Source organism: Danio rerio, chromosome 17 (genome assembly GCF_049306965.1).
Source record: "Danio rerio strain Tuebingen ecotype United States chromosome 17, GRCz12tu, whole genome shotgun sequence".
Classification (NCBI taxonomy): Eukaryota; Metazoa; Chordata; class Actinopteri; order Cypriniformes; family Danionidae; genus Danio; species Danio rerio.
In genome coordinates this window covers 30718726-30735893 of record NC_133192.1, presented here as the reverse complement: position 1 = coordinate 30735893, position 17168 = coordinate 30718726, and the positions used below count along the sequence as shown (strand labels likewise).

Sequence of the window (17168 nt, the reverse complement as noted above, 5' to 3'; positions counted from 1 at the left end):
GTAAGTCAGTGTAATAGTGAAGGGATTAATCGAATATGCCTATTGATAGAAGGTTTGCTAAGAAATGTCAAGCTCATACAATATTTTATTTTGATACATTTGTTGCTGCTGGATTTTGGTAGATATAAAACTGAGGTATTTGGTATTTTGTTTTAAAATACATTTCATTTTTTTGTTGCCCATAAACCATAAAATCATTAACCATTTTTAACAATAAATAGGTATTACTGCTGGGGTTCAAGCAGAAAACAAACGCTTTAGTGAAAATCCTTGTGCATTCTTATTAGTGGCATTTTTATGTAATTTTTTTTTTGTCGTTTTTATCATTTTTGCTGGGTCAGTGCATACATAATAGCATAAAATGTGTATTTTAAAAAAATTAAATCATAGTATTTCACCCTCATTTCCTTATTTAAATCTACTGGACACAGAATGGACCTTTAGGACAAAAACTTTCCCATTGAATCACATTAAAACCTCAATATACCAGATCCATTTATTTAAAAGGTTACACATTTCACTCTTGACCTGTGGAGTGTTTTTTCAGATTTGTTTTGGAGCACTGCTGGCTAAAATAAATTAAATCATGTATTTATAATTAAGCGTATGTGGCTGAGCCTGGTTAGTACCTGGATGGGAGACTACATGGGAAAAGTAGGTTGCTGTTGGAAGTGGTGTTAGTGAGGCCAGCAGGGGGCGCTCAACCTGCATTCTGTGTGAGTCCTAATGCCCCAGTAAAGTGAAGGAGATACTGTCAGTTAGTGCTGTCTTTCAGGTGAGACATTAAACCAAGGTCCTGACTCTGTAGTCATTAAAAAGAAATTTTACCGCACTTTAGGGTGTAACCAATGCTTAATTTGAGCCGGATCTTGCCAGATCTTTTTCTTGAAAATATCAGGAATTCGTGTTTTGTATTCCGGTATTTATTTGAATGGATCCGACATAAACTTGTACATAGTCAACACCTGTGTGTGTGTGTGTGTGAGAGAGAGAAAGAGTGAGCAAGAGAGAGAGAGAAAGGGGGAGTGCGAGTATGTGAATGAGTGCAAGCTACATGACGGTAGTCACCATGCGCAAGTTTAGCCAATTAGCTTTCTTACTTTACAATCACTTTTATTTGTTGGTGATTGTTTCGCGCACAGTGAGCATCGAAAATAAATAATGGAATTGTGGCCAACCTAAATAATTTTTTATTTTTTACAATGGCAAAGAGGCAGTCACGCAAATTTTCTTTATCTAATAATGAGTCTGATCAAAAAAGATCTTGAGAAGATGAAACTGTGCCCATGGATCAGGATAGCGGGAGGCAGATCAACCAGAAAACATGATGGCAGAGCTACAGTAACGTTCATATGGTTTGTTTACAGCTACATGTTTTTATTGTCCATCACTGACCTATAACGTTTTATGGCACACATAATTAAAGACTCTTCAGAAATGTGATGCTCTTCTTTGCGCTTTCACCGTTTGATGATGTCATGTTCTGGGAAAACTGAAAATGTGAGGTGGACGTTGGTCACGGCGACTTTTATTTGCTAGTTTTGTTTTGGGAATTATTCACTAACAAATTAAGCACTGGGTGTCCTGGTCAAATTGGCCTCCCAATCCTCCCAATCCACTGAATTGGCTCTATCCACCGAAGGCTAATGTGTGATGGCGCCATTGTCCTGTGGCAGCTGTTGGATCCTTCAAGTGGATGCTGCACACTGGTGGTGGTGGTGTGGAGACTCTGGAAAGACCCCCTTCATGATTGCAAAGCGCTTTAGGTGTATGGCTATACAATAAATGAGCTATATAAATACATGTTACATTACATTACTTATGCAAAAGAATATATATATTTTATATTTCAATACAAAAAAACAGTCCCATTATGTAAACAAACTGTAAAATGAACGGATTCTTAATTGTAATCATCATGACTAATGATGCTGCAGTTCAGGCAAAAAAAAAAACTGACTTTTTTTCAGATAAGTCATGTCATCGTCAAATTGGCTCATAAGGTTTACCTTTTTGGTAAATCATAAACAAGAACTATTAATACAAACATGAACTAACCTGCTATATGCTGGGAAATCATGGTTGATGCATTTATTAGGAAGCTGGATTATTACTGAACAAAGTACATACTGCACAATGTTGACTAGTTTGTTTTGATCGATGTTTTCCAGCTTGACCAAGATAAAATAGCAGTTTTTTATAATACTCTAAAGAAGTATGAACATTTTGTGACTTAAAGAGGAACTGACGTTTGCTAAAGCAGGTCAATGAGAGGGAGAGGGGGAGAGAGAGAGAGAGAGAGAGAGAGAGAGAGAGAGAGAGAGAGAGAGAGAGAGAGAGAGAGAGAGCTAACGCTAGAGCTAGAGAGCAACGGCACTGCTAGCACTGCAGCCGTATGTGCTTTTATCTGCATCCAAAGCCAAAACTTGTTTTATTAACGCGACCGATGGAAATATAATGCAGTCAACGCACATTTTCAGATCTTCGTAGCCCCGTATTAGCAGTTGGAGGAGTTTGCATCAGTGCACTACGGTGTTATTTGTTTCCGATTAGAGCAGTTGAGCTGAGTTAGCTTAGCTATAGCAAGCAGTCAGCGAGCCCAAGTTCCTTCAAGCAGCTTTGCGTTTCGCTGTCAAGATGCCCGCAATGTTAGAGAAGGGCACCACCGAGATTTCGGGTAAAAGGAGGGGCAGGAACTCTGTAAATAATCCAACCAAAAGTTTTACTTCAAACGGGAACAGTAACAATTCATGGGAGGAAGGAAGTTCGGGTTCCTCAAGTGATGACGAGCATGGTAAGTCATGGTGGTAGCCTCGGTCTCTCTTTACAAGTTCATGCACTTTTCATGAATGTAATCAGTCCAACTCGTTTGTTTGTTTGCTCCTCTCAAGGTGCGGGCGGGATGAGAGTTGGACCGCAGTATCAGGCAGTTGTTCCCGATTATGACCCCGGTTTGTGGCTTTTGAGTGTTGGAAGGTTTATTGACAGCACAGGGTGGATGTCGGGATAGCCTCAAACACTGTCCGTTGTTAGGAATAGTTCCTCCGTTTAGTATATCTTCAATAATGATAATAATATTTCATATTCCGTGTCTTACTTGCTTTTAAAGTGGTTAAGATAAAGTTGTTAAGACTAAATCACAGGATGAAAGAAATTAACTTTCGTTGGTTGCCGAGTGTTTGAAACTTAAGGTGATGCTAATGAGCACAGATAAGTGTCAATCATTGTGTATTTTTAATTTAACATCAATAACCCGTTTTCATTTTATTTAGAAATGAATTTCTGTAATTCTGGTTTAAACTCATTTTAATTAATTTATCTTAATGTTTCTTTCTTAATGTAATTGTTCAGCTATTAGTGATTGTTTTAATTATAATAAAATTCGCTACACGTGGTCATTCCCATTTGATGTAATTAATTGAATTAGGTTTTCTGTTCGCAAAATTATTAAAACATTTTTAGTATGATTGTATTAAAAGTTTTGTGGGAAAAGCCAAAAAAAAGGAAAAATAGATGCCTTTGTTGTTATATTAGTTTGAAATGCAAATAGGTGGATATGTTCTTGTTTAATACACTGACGTCTCTTTTTTTCATCAGAAGTAGCAAAGGCGAGCCATGAGAGGGAAAATCTGGGAATGCTGGTGTGGATTCCCAAAACAAGTATTCCAGAGGCCAAATGTAAGTAATTTATGAGGTTTTTAATAGTATGTATTATAAACGAATCATTGGGCAGTAACCAGTTAAGAGACAGATAAGGAATGCATTCCAATAGGCAATCATTTTGAAACAAGTCAATTGTTTGTCACTGCTTTTTTATTGCTATATAATACTTCCTATCATAAATGCAGTATGTGAGATTCAGCAGTTCTGCAACACACAGACAGTTAATAATAGCTAAAATAGACATTTTCCCCATTCTGTTTGGTTCATCTATTGCAGGAATGTCACAATTTCTGGTGGGCCGCGGCCCTGCTGAGTTTAGTTCCAGTCCTGTTTCAACACACCTATCTTTAGGTATCAAACATGCCTAAAATGCTAAATTAGCCTTATCAGATGTGTTTATTTATTAGGCTTGAAACTAGGGCTGAGCGATTTGGCCAAAAATCCAAATCTTGATAAACTGAACATTTAAACTCAATTATGGTTAAGGAACAATTATTTTATTTATTTTATGTTTTTGCCTTCATAGTTCACTCACAAGTTTTGTACAGTAAATATGCTCATGTTACAAGTGTGAGATTTTTGAATGATGGGTGGATTACTTGATTTTAAAATGATTGAAGTAAACACACTATCTGCGATTATTAATTGAACTTCAATGCAGGAAGACTTAAATTAAAACACACATTGTCTAAAACGGGACTCTCCGTGCCGCCCACCCTCATTACCACGACCAAAGCGACTAATCACAAAGCTTGTGCCACATGTCGTTGTGACGGGTACTTAAATTTTTTGGAGAGGTGTGTGGGTATCCAAAGGCTGTGCCGGACCATACACATGTGCATGGTGGAAGTATAATATCAGAAGATTATAAAATGTTGAAATCATGATATAACAAGTAAAATTCAGCCTTATCAATGCTGGGTCACGTGACTCCACACACAATATTGAAAGTAATTGTAAAAATTGACCTGGAAAAATTTGATCTGATTATAGATTCTGAATGTTGATTTCGATTACTTTTCGATTAATCGCCCAGCCCTACTTGGAACTTAACTGTGCAGAGCTGCGGCCCTCCAGGAACTTTGACACCTGTGATGTAGTGACTCTGAAATTAAGTAAATTATTAAATGAAGAAGCAACTTTTTTTTTTGTATGCAATATTTTCTTCCATTCTATGATGAAATGAAAAATGTAAAAACATTCTCTGTGTCTTAAGGTTTTTAGTTTAATCTATATGCTGATTATTGTTTTGTCTTATTTTGTTGCAGTGGATGAATATATTGCAATAGCCAAAGAAAAACATGGGTACAATATGGAGCAGGTAAAATCACAGTTTGAAAACTACATTTGTTGCTTGAAAAGTAATAAAAACGAGAAGTGTGCAATATTTATGTCTGTGATAATATCTTAGTGTGTTTTCACACCTGTGAATCGATTCAGTTGTTCCGAAACAGAGATTACAAATGTTACATTGTTGCTCTTGGAGCGGTTCGCTTTCATATTGCAAAGTTTCTAATCGGACCAAAAGAGCCAAAACAAGTCACGTGCGAGTAAACTCGACTCACATTGGTCAGAGTGTCAGGGTTTATTTTGCAGTGTCCCGCTCAGCTGTCAGGAGAGGAGGTGGTTTGATGGTGATTGACAAGGTGAGCGCGCGCGTCGTGTCTGAGGAGAGATGCGGTGGGTAGGGGTGTGAAGGGTGCACGACGATGCCTATTTGAGGACCGGGAGGGAGACGCAAAATTACCGGGAGATCATCAATCGTTTGCGGGCATCCGGAGACTCGCGAAACTTCCCGCCTTACTTATAATTCTCTCTTCATATAGCCGTATGCCTATTACATATCCATAAAACACTGTGATATAACCGCGCTCGGATCGGATCGCTTTCTCACTGCAATCGAACCGCTCCAGGGTTCGTTTCAATCAAGCCGAGACCACCTCATTTAAGCAATCTCGGAACGATTATTTGTGTGAGCTGACGTTATCTCTTACTTTACAACTAAACTCAATTTGTTTCTAGAGCACTTTCAACCAACAACAATGGGTACTAAAATGATGTACATAAAAACACATAGTACATGCAGACATACAAGGAGCCAAAATATATAAATTTACAACACATGATTAAAAGCTGAAGAAACTAAGTGTGTTTTCAGTGATAATGACTCCAAAGTGGAAAATGTTCTTAAGGAGAGTGGAAGATGGTACCGAAGTCTTGGAGCTGCATCTGAAAAGGCTCCATCACCTCGTCATTTCAAGCGTGATTGCAGAAATGTCAAATAGAGTCAATCCTTAGAGCGAAGATATTTCATGTGTTGGTGTATATTAATGAGCCCAGAAATATACTCAGACCATAGAGGGATTTAAAACATACAGTACAACAGTACTTTGTTCTGAATTCTAAACTGGATTTTTAGCCAGTGTAGGGAAACCAGCACAGGTGTGATGTGCTCTTATTTTTTGTGCCTGTTAAAAGCCTGGCAGCTGAATTCTGGACAAGCTGCAGATGAGAAAAAGAGGCTTGACTCACACCCAGTTTCACTGTGTTGCAATAATCATGACGAGAGGGGATGAAGGCATGAAACACTTGAAGTCTTGGCAATAAATCTAAGAATGAAAAAAACTTTCTAACAAATATAAATTTAATTAATTTGGTGATCAAATTTAAGCATCAGAGTCATGAAAATACAAGAAAAACAAACAACAACAAAAACAGCCTATTGAGAGTCCAAAATTATTAAGCACAAGACGAAACCTATTGGATTGCAGTTGGAATGACATAATTATGCGAATGACTGTAATTCAAGTTCATTCATTCATTTTCTTTTCGGCTTAGTCCCTTCATTAATCAGGGGTCTCCACACCTGAATCAACTGCCAACTTTTCCATCAAATGTTTTTAGGCTGCGTATGCCCTTCCAGCTGCAACCCAATACTGGGAAACACCCATATACTTTTGCATTCACACACATACATTACGGCCAATTTAGTTTATTCAATCCACCTACAGTATAATGCATATGTTTGGATTGTGGGGGAAACCGGAGCACCCAGAGGAAACCCAAGCGAACACAGGTAGAACATGCAAACTCCACACAGAACTGCCAACTGAGGCTCCAACCCGCTGCGCCACCGTGACGCCCTCTAAATCGAGTTATGAAAGCAAAAATATCGTTGATATCTTTCAAGGTCTGGATCTGCACCCAGATAAAATTAAATCCGGATCCATCTTCATTTCATGTTTCAAGGGCACTAATTGTGTATAAGGGATTTAAAGTGTAGATCTACTAGTTTGATAAACAAATGTTACACTCATAATCTATTTAGTATTTTAATGTCTTTTCAGTAGTGGTTTGATATGAAAATGAAGGCGATTTATTTAAAGTTTTCCTGTTTGAGGATGTTGTCATCATGTCTAGTCAGTGGATGGGTGAGGATTTCAGTTTCCAGAAAAACAATGTCGAAGAATAAATAAAAAGGAGTTTTCAAAGATGATAGGACATAGAGGTATGCTTTCATTTAGCTCCTATTCAGCACAAACTGTTGTATTTGATTAGTATTGGGATAGTTGGAGTTTTGAAGATAGGAAGTATCAGATGGCACTATGAAACAAAAGTTTAGGCAGCTGATGGAATGCAGACAGTGTCATTCCTTAAAATATACTGCTCTGTATTTTAAACCATGTTACTTTTGACTCACCTCTGGTTGTGTTTTGTTTGTAAAAATTGCTGACATTTAAATTGTCACTTGTCATTTCGCCAGTTCAAATGCAAAATGCACTTAGTTTTTTAAAGATTGATTTATGTATGGCATATTTATTAAAAAGATAATGTCATTAATGTCATTAGCAATTTTTTTGACCATTGAGAATGATAAAAATTCTGTCTCTGTCCGTCTTTCTTTCTTTCCCCAATTTCTTTTTCTTTTGCTTCTTTCTTTGCCAATTTATTTCTTTCACAAATTTCTTACTTTTTTCTTTTTTTCGTTTCAACTGTTTCTTTTGCCAATTTCTTTTTTTTCTTTCTTTTTTAGCTAATTTGTTTCACCTCTCCTTTGCCAATGTCTGTCTTTAGTCATTTTCTTTCTTTTGCCAATTTATTTTTTCTTTCCTCAATTTCTTTCTTTGTTCGCCATTTTTTTGCCAATTACTTTTTCTTTCCCCAATTTCTTTGTTTCGTTCGCCAATTTCTTTTGCCAATTTCTTTAGCTTTTTTCTTACTTCGCTTCTTTCTTTTTCTTTCTTTCTTTCTTTCTTTCTTTCTTTCTTTTTCTTTCTTTCTTTCTTTCTTTCTTCATTCTTTTGTTTGCAAATTTCTTTTGCTAAATTATTTTTTTTCCCCAATTTCTTTTTCGTTCGCCAATATCTTTCTTTTGCCATTTTCTTTCTTTTGCCAATTTCTTTTTTTTTTTGTATTTTTGCCATTTTCTTTCGTTCCCCAATTTCTTTCTTTTGTTAATTTCTTTCGCTTCTTTCTTCCTTTTGGCAATTTCTTTCTTTCTTTCTTTCTTTCTTTCTTTCTTTCTTTCTTTCTTTCTTTCTTACCAATTTTCCCCCCAATTTCTGAATGTAAGCACAAATGTGTATCAGATTTTGTTCAATCAACATGGGGTTAGAATTGAGTAGGTCTCACATTAGTAGAATACTGGCAGCTTTGTTTTTCTTTTTATTCACTAATAAAATAGTTTTATACAAAGCCAGGGCAGAACATTTGTGTCTGAAAGCAACTCTGTTAGGTTGATTCAATGAATGATTCAATGAATCACATGTATAGATCGTCATTGCTGTCACCTACTGGCAATTGTACAGTCATATTTATGTATTGTTCACAGGTCTGGAGAAAATATATAAATATTTTGTCTATAACACACACACCTACCTATAATGTGGTTGTTGGTTTTTTTTTTTTATAGGAAACTATATATTTGTAGGGCCTGTGTAGTACCCTTTCCACATGTCCTATTAAATGTTTCCTGTTTTCCCACCATTAAACAAATTAACTTTAAGTCTCATGATGTGGTTCTTTGTTTACCAGGCATTGGGCATGCTGTTTTGGCACAAACACAACATTGAAAAATCTTTGGCAGATCTCCCCAACTTCACCCCTTTTCCAGACGAGTGGACAGTTGAAGACAAGGTGCTGTTTGAACAGGGTTTCAGTTTTCATGGAAAGACGTTTCACCGCATCCAGCAGATGGTAAGTGAAATGGCTGAAACCACGCTCTCAATTAAAATAAAACATGCACTTGAGAGAATCAGCATCCTGTAATGAAGTGACAACCAATCACAAGGAGCCTCAGAAATACAGCTTAATAATAAGCAGTCGCTGATGCATATGAAGACCACATGGGTTCTGTCAAGTCCTAAATTCTAATACTTTGGCAGAACTACAACTGAATCACTGTCAGCTTTGATCATGGGTAATGATGTATTATTATGGTGTGTCTGATGTTTCTATTGTTTAGTGCTTGAATTTTTTTTCCAACTGTTTTTTTTTTTTTTTGTACCAGCTTCCAGACAAGTCAATTGCAAGCCTGGTTAGGTTTTATTACTCATGGAAGAAAACTCGGAGCAAAACGAGCGTGATGGACCGCCATGCACGCAAACAAAAGAGAGAGCGAGAAGAAAGGTCAGATGTGGCATGAAAATATTAATATGATGTTTGCTGTCGCTTTTTGTGTTTTCGTTGGTTCTGAGAGTCTCGAGATCAGTTGTGCTGTCATGGAATGCTAGCATGATCTATTTTTAGAATGCTTTGTAGTTGTTGAAAAGGAAATGTCACTTTTTAAACATTTTTTTTTTCTTCATGAAGTGATGAAGAAGAAGAAAATGGTAGCACCTCTCCAGGGGATACAGAATTGGAGCCTAATAAGGAAGAGAAAAAAGAGGTAATGCTTTTTTTTGTGTACTATCACATCATAATGTCTCATTAGTGTCAGTTTTGCATCAACAATTTTGTAGACAGAGTAAGGTGAAATACAATCTTTACTTGATTTATATATTTGCACATGATTTTTTTTACATTCTTTTGTTTTTATTTATTTAAAAGAACAAATTATTTTTTATGTTCTGCTAAATTAACACTGCAAATTAAAAAAAAAAGTGTTATTATGAATGTGTTTTTTCATCTTTTATCTTTCTCTTTTTAAGGGAACTTCTGGAACCGAGAAACAAGAATCAAAACCTGCAGTTGTGCAAAAGGTAAAAAACTAAATCTGTTTTTCTGACCATTTTTTTAATGATGCATTAGAGGTGTGAACCTACACAGGTCTCACTGTTTGGTTCGGTTACAATTATCATGCCATCGATTTGGTTCAATTTGATATCTCTGTGCATTGATAATGCTTTTCATACAATTTAATATTTTACTTCGAAGCACAAGAATTCTTGTATTAAAATGTATAATTTTATATACATTTTATATGTATTTGTAATACAATCTTATCCTTTAATACAAGCAATCAGATATTGAACTGTACCTTTAATTTTACCCGCTCAAAGAAAACAATTGCTTTGAATGCATCAGACAACTCAAGTACATGCACAGAACAACATGAGCATTAAAAGCAAATAAATAAATGTAAAAATTATCCCGCTTGCTTTTTCAACATTGTTGATTATGTTGTTAAACGCCTATGATTGGTCAAGTGCTCAACAGAAAGGGCTGCGATAGGCTTTAATGCTCTCGCGCTGTTTACCAATGAGTGACACTGATAAACGGCAACGATGATCACAGCTGATCCATGATAGATGCGGTGGTGAAAACTCACTCTGCAGACAGTCTTTTAACTGGATTGTATCCACAAGTATTGCTATAACAGCTGAGAGGAGTGAAAACGTCACAGTAGTAAGATGGAGTTTACTTTCAGTTTCTCCATAGCAGTAAAATATGGGCTTCTGCTATAACTTCAATGTTAGTGAATGACTGTCCAAGCTTCTTCATTTTAATTACTCGCACTCGCCTCCCTTGCCATAGTATTCTACCGCCACATAAAAGACGTCAGTGCATAATAACCGATCAGAATCTATTATTGAACAGATACTGAACTGTCTACATCTGCATCGTGGTGCATTGAAAAACAATTAATTTGACCACCCCTACTATGCATATGTAAGTCTAGATCAATAAACATGTTTTATTCAAATTTTCAAATGGCTGTTTCTGATTTTGCAGCCAGCAATTCTTGCAGAGAAGCCAATGCATGTAAAGAAGGAAGCCCAGGGTCTTGCAGGGAGGAACCTGAACAGGGCTAAGAAAAAACCTCCCAAAGGAATGTATTTAAGTGCTGATGATGTGACTGCAATGTCCAGCAGTGGCCCGGCTGCAGTTAGTGTGCTGAGAGGGCTGGATATGGAGCTCATTGCCATAAAACGTCAGGTTGGAGTTTTATTTCATCCCAGCAACATCATTTTCCTTTCAGGCGATTATATATTGGATTTTAAAGTGATGGTTCACCCCAAAATAAAAATTCTGTAATCTTTTACTCACCCTTTAATTGTTTCAAACCTTCGAGTTTCTTTCTTCTGTCAAACATTAATGAAGATAATTTTTAAAATGTTGGAAGCCTGTAACCAGCGACTTCCAGAGCATTTGTTTTTCCTACTATGGAAGTCAATAGTTACAGGTTTTCAACTTTCTTCAAAATTTTGTCTTTTGGTGTTTAATAAAAAAAAAATATATAATGGTTGGGAACCGATTATGGATGAGTAAACAGTAATTAAACTTTAGTTTTGGGTCCCTTTAAATCACTAGTATGCTGTCTGTGATGATTAGATATAAAAAGACATTTAAAATAGTTTAGCAGCAGTGTTACTGGACATCCGAAAACTGCTGAGAGCAACATTTACAGATGTAGCTGCATTTTCTTGTCAGTAACAATATAAACATACAGCTAAAGGGACAATATTAAAAGAAAGGAGTTACAGAAGCACTTGCTCAAGGTGATGAGGATATGTTTGCACAAACTCTACATATTTAACACTACATTTTTTTGTGAAATAGATTCATAAAGCTGTTAATGTAGTATAATTGCCTTCAAGCGAGACATTTTATAGTAGCAAATAGAAGAAAAAATGTCAGAGGAGGAGAAGCCTACTTGTTTTGTAGTCTGCATGGTTCAGTGGTAGTTTTCCAGACTTCTGGAAAATTTGTTTTGGCTAGCAGACTTTTATACTTGTATATCAGGCCTATAGGCAGAGATGGATGTAAATCTGACCAACAAAAATGTAGTATACAAGCTTAAACAAACAAAAATAAATACATTTTAATATGTTGTGAATAATTCCTACCTCTTTACAGATTCAGAGCATTAAACAGCACAATAGTGCTCTCAGAGAAAAGCTGGACACTGGTGTGGATGAGTTCAGGCCATCTGAGGTAACAATTTTCATATTTCTTTAGATTCTCCCACCAAACATAAATGCTCTTCTTAAAGGGAATAGTTCCCCCAAAAATCATTTACACTCAGTCACAAACATGTTTCACTTTCTTTCTTCTGTTGAACGCAAAAGAAGATATTTTGAAGAAAGCTGAACAATTTACTTTCATAGTATGTTTTTATTTATTAATTTTTTTTACTATGGATGTCAATGGTTACAGCTTTTCAGCTTTTTTCAAAATATCATCTTTAGTGTTCAGCAGAAATAAGAAACTTTACAAGTTTCATGTTTGGGTGAACTATCCTTTTCACAACATTACACGTGAATGGTATTATATATATATATATATATATATATATATATATATATATATATATATATATATATATATATATGCTTTGTTTTCCTCAGTCGAATCAGAAATTTAATACCCGCTGGACCACAGAAGAGCAGCTGCTTGCAGTGCAAGGTAATTTTTGACCACATTTGTCAAATGTTTGTGGGTCTTACGGGATAAGGGATGAATATTTACATGGCAAGCATTTAAGTGGTGCAATTCTGAACAATCCTCTGTTCCCTCTCTCTGTAGCTATAAGGAAGTACGGGCGGGATTTCCAGGCCATTTCTGATGTGATCGGCAACAAGTCTGTGGTGCAAGTCAAAAACTTTTTTGTGAATTACCGGCGTCGCTTCAACCTGGACGAGGTGCTGCAGGAGTGGGAAGCAGAGCACGGTGTGGAGGAACGCAAGGGTTTAGATGAAGAGAAGATGGAGGTGTCATCTGAAGACGGCACAACCTCAGGGCCTGCAGAAAACCAAACAGAGGTCACTAGATATTTTAACCTCAGGTTCCCATCAGTAAATTGTAATAGTTAAAGGGAAGGTTCAACCATGACAAATTTCTCACTGTTAACTCCTAAAAGTTGAGGGTGAGTTTCTTTCTTCAAAATATCTTTTGTTTTTTAACAGGAGAAAGCTGACGATTTGTAACCATTGACTTCCATAGTAGGAAGGACATACAAGAATAACTTTTTTTGCTAAAAGGTGAAGACCCCACTCAGTGTTTGTTCTGCATAATACCACTTACAGTAAAACACATTCCACTGGACTGTCCTGCTTTTATGAATCCAGAAGACTTTTTTTATGAGATGAACACTAAGGACATTTTAGCAAAATTTCACCAGATTGTAAAAACATTTTTTATCATGTATTAACGCTAATATTTAATTTATGTATGCATACATGTTTATTGTTTTTAACTGCATTTTTTTTATTTTTTTTTTTATGAAATGCTTTTGCCATCAAAATAGTTTTTGTCCTTGACATGGCATTAAATAAAAAAATACATCATTCACAGTAGGAAAACAAATACTATGTTAGTCAATGGTTACAGGTTTTCAGATTTCTTCAAAATATCTTCTTTTGAAGAAACTCAAAGGTTTGAAATGAGTAAATGATGACAGAATTACAATTTTTGTGTGAACTTTCCCTTTAATGGGCTTTTCCCACAAATTTTGCTTTAGATTCTAGTTAGGCTGGAAATTCTGAATCTAATTGAATTTTTTTTTCTCTGCATCTGGTCCTTCCAGTCAGTCACATTTGAGAATAATCATCAAATTATCTCTTTCAGGAACAAACGCCAATGGAAACACAGAACCCTTCGGTTTCCTGAGTTCTCCAACAGCGGTTGGTCGAGCTCAGATCGGTTGATAATCGCAGCTGTACGTGAGAGGCATTAAGGCTTCATAGGCCTCAAACGAAGTCTCTTCGTGATGGACATTCCCCCCTGCCCTAAAATAAACCCTCCGACTTTCACTCCCTTGCTGATTCCAGGACTCTGTAACAGGTGCTGCCGCATGGGGGCGCACACTTTATCACGGTAGGAACTAGGACACTTAACCATCACTGCCAACAGTAGAGTTTCTGTGTGTTCTCTACGCGTCTGGCACTCCGGCAGTTCTCCACAAATTATAATTGCGGGAATAACATGTTCATAAACCCACCCTAAAGCCATTGGACAGTTCAATGTAATTGAATTATGGTCTTGAAAGATCTCATGTCTGAAGGAGACACTTTACCATTTCCTTTTTCTTGGAATATTCAGAGTATTTGGTCCTAATACAACATCCCTTTCCAGTTACCTTTGATTTTTTGCTATTGTAGCATATTATCTAGTCATGATTTATTTTAAAATAGATTTTAGTTGATTTCCGGTTGGATTATTAAGATATTTATTTCCATAAATGGTGAATAAAAACTGCACTATATAGATAAAAGGAAATGTCAGTGCAGATGAAGTTAAAATAATTTTAAAAGCAATTGTAATATACTTTTAAAAATAAAATGGATAGCAGCTCATATATTATTCAAGCGAACTGGTTAGACTTAGGTTATAATGTATAAATGTTTAATCATGGACCCTTGTACATGGTGTATTTGAAATGCATTTTATCTCAAAAGGGTTCTTGGCTGCGAATGTTGATTGTAACAACGGCCGCAGCAAAGAGTTGTAATGGAATGGGAGTATTTGTTTTGTTCTTGCTTGGAACTTTTAAATCTTCTTTTAAACTTTTTTTGCATGTGTGAACAGTTCCTTCATGCCGAGGTCAAGCTTTCTATTCCAAGTGTAGTTAGGAATTTCAAAATATGACAGCACATTTAAATTTTTACTTCCATTCTTCCAGTTGTTCTTTTTTCCCCATTCATCCTTCATTATTATGGTGTTTGGAGGTATAAACGGTAGATACACTCATTGTTTCTTTTGTATGTTTAATTTGATAAAGGAATAAGTTATTTTAAATACATGCACTCTCTTTTGTTTTGACCAACTTTTCCCCTCTAATAGCTGTAATGGTACCATACTAGTGTGAACTCCTTTTGAAAGTTTTATGTGTGCAGATAACCTGTATATGGTTGGGGTGAAACTCTGTGTGTCTGTGTGTGTGGGTGCCACTGATGTGCTCATAGACTGGCCTGTATATGTAAACAGTTTATGTCACATTAGTCATAATAAAATTAAGGGAATCATACTACCAGATGGTCCAGATCTTTACCTTTGTCCGTCACATTTGAGATGTTTGGAAAGCTGTTTGGTTAATCACCCTGGGTAATTAAACATGGGCAATGACAAAAATGGTTTGATCCTCCAAAAAATAAAATGTGTAGTATATTATTAAATATAGAAACAAACTTTAAGAAGCAATACATTTTTTGTGATTTTGCTGTAGCTGTGTTCTTAAAGTCGTATAGTTTGATGACTACAAAAACATCTTAAATTAATCTTAAAATTGTCATTTAATATTGCATGCATTTAAAAAAAGAAATGCTAATATAAACGTCTATATACACTTATCTACACTGTTAAATCAAGACTCATTAACTTAAGGAAACAGTTAATGATTAAGAACTAATATCTGTCAAAGGGGAATTACAATTACTTTTTCATTTTAATAAAAATGTTTTGTGATGGATCGACCTCATGCTAAGCTTTCTTAATTCTGATGTCAAATGAATGTATTTTTTTCTTCAAAATATTCTATTGTTTGGTAGAAGAGTTATTCAAACTAAAAGCTTTTTGATATTTCATATGTGGGCTTTTATTATTTATTTCTAAAATTAGTTAAGATAATGAAGACTGGCGTTGTCTTTTTTTTTCTTATACCTTGTCAACTTGTCCTACCTCCCATTCAAAAAGTATGTAGCACATTTTAATGACTGAATATGCTACCCATCAAATTTTTCTACCCGTGTAAATTTTAACATGGAGTAGTGATATGAAGCTGTAATATCGCCCTAACCTACCTAGTCCCAAACCTCAACCTCAGAACTTTTTAAAACAGTGTTGATAGCATTATCTGATAGGTAGGATAAAATTTCAGGACACCAGTAGCAAAAAGTGAACTAAGAATACAAACGTGTTTTCCCTTAAATTTTCCATCTTCAAAAAAACAGGCAAAACCTATTATTGTAGTATGTTGATAAAAGTTAATTTAGCTAAAATGAACAAATAGCAATGATTTAAATAACTGACTATTAATAATTTCTGATTCTGAATAATACACACATTGTTGCATTTGGTTTAATCCTCAAGTTTCCTTTGTATAATTTTTAGTTTTATTACACAGCAGATGCTTACTGTATAATATTTTCAATATATAAAAAGGGCCAAGAAGCATTCACGTACTTAAGGTTGATTCAAAGTCTCTGTGATGGAACTTCACTGGCTTTTAAGAAAATATAGGAGAGAGATTTGAATCTGACATTGATGACAAAGAGTGGCATGGAATTTTAAAGAATGATAAAACAGCAAATAGGGATGCTAAAATACACCTTATACAGTTTAAGATTATACTGTTTTTACTAGACTCTTCAGACTCTTTTCTTTTAAAATATAGTCTACTACTTAATTGTTGGAGATGTAAGACCGAGAATGGTGATTTAGTCCATGCTCTAGGGTCTTGAAAAAAAATTCAGGATTTCTGGAAAAGAGTTGATGAGCACATTTGCTTGGTTTTAGATTTTCATATTTCACCATGTCCTAAACTGTTTATAGGTGGTTGGACAGACAACAGAATAAAAGATAAATACATTTACTGATTGGCAGACAAATAATTATTAGGAGCTGAAAATCAGAATTCAAGAATGGGCAGTAGAACTTACTAGAGTGGCAGCAATTGGAAAAAAAAGTTTTGTAAGCAAATGGACAAGCTCTAAATAGTACTTAACCTGTTTGGCAATGCAACCGTGATAAATGTGTGAGAAATATACTGATTGTGACTGTTAATGCGATTTGTACTTACTGTACTGAACAGAACATATTCATTTTTTTTTTTGTTATTGTATTTTCTCTTCATTATATAAAGATAAAAGCTTTAACTGTATTTAATGAGACCCAAGACAGGACCTTAAAGTAGTTAGGGATTAGTTTGGGATGGGTTTGTTAGTGTAAAATATTGATTATTTACAGTGTTGTGTTCTGTATTCCATTCTGCAATTTGCCTGAGAATCAATAAAACTGTTAATCCCGAATAAGAAAGCATATTTCTGAATATTGCAACATTAAAAAAAAGAAAACCGCTCAAAATAAGAAACGTAGAGTTTCATCAAATACAATGACGTAAACGTTTT

General features: G+C 35.4%; 1 protein-coding gene across 1 annotated transcript; it reads left to right on the top strand.

Moving 5' to 3' along the window:
- The first annotated feature begins 2515 nt into the window (after window positions 1-2515).
- Window positions 2516-15073, top strand: rcor1 (REST corepressor 1). The gene is given in 13 exon segments (NM_001080041.1): window positions 2516-2794; window positions 2892-2951; window positions 3598-3678; window positions 4932-4984; window positions 8698-8859; window positions 9173-9291; window positions 9475-9550; window positions 9813-9863; window positions 10837-11040; window positions 11962-12039; window positions 12453-12510; window positions 12631-12866; window positions 13672-15073. Coding segments are annotated over 13 exon segments (1377 nt in total). The 5' UTR covers window positions 2516-2637; the 3' UTR covers window positions 13714-15073.
- The last annotated feature ends 2095 nt before the right edge of the window (window positions 15074-17168 follow it).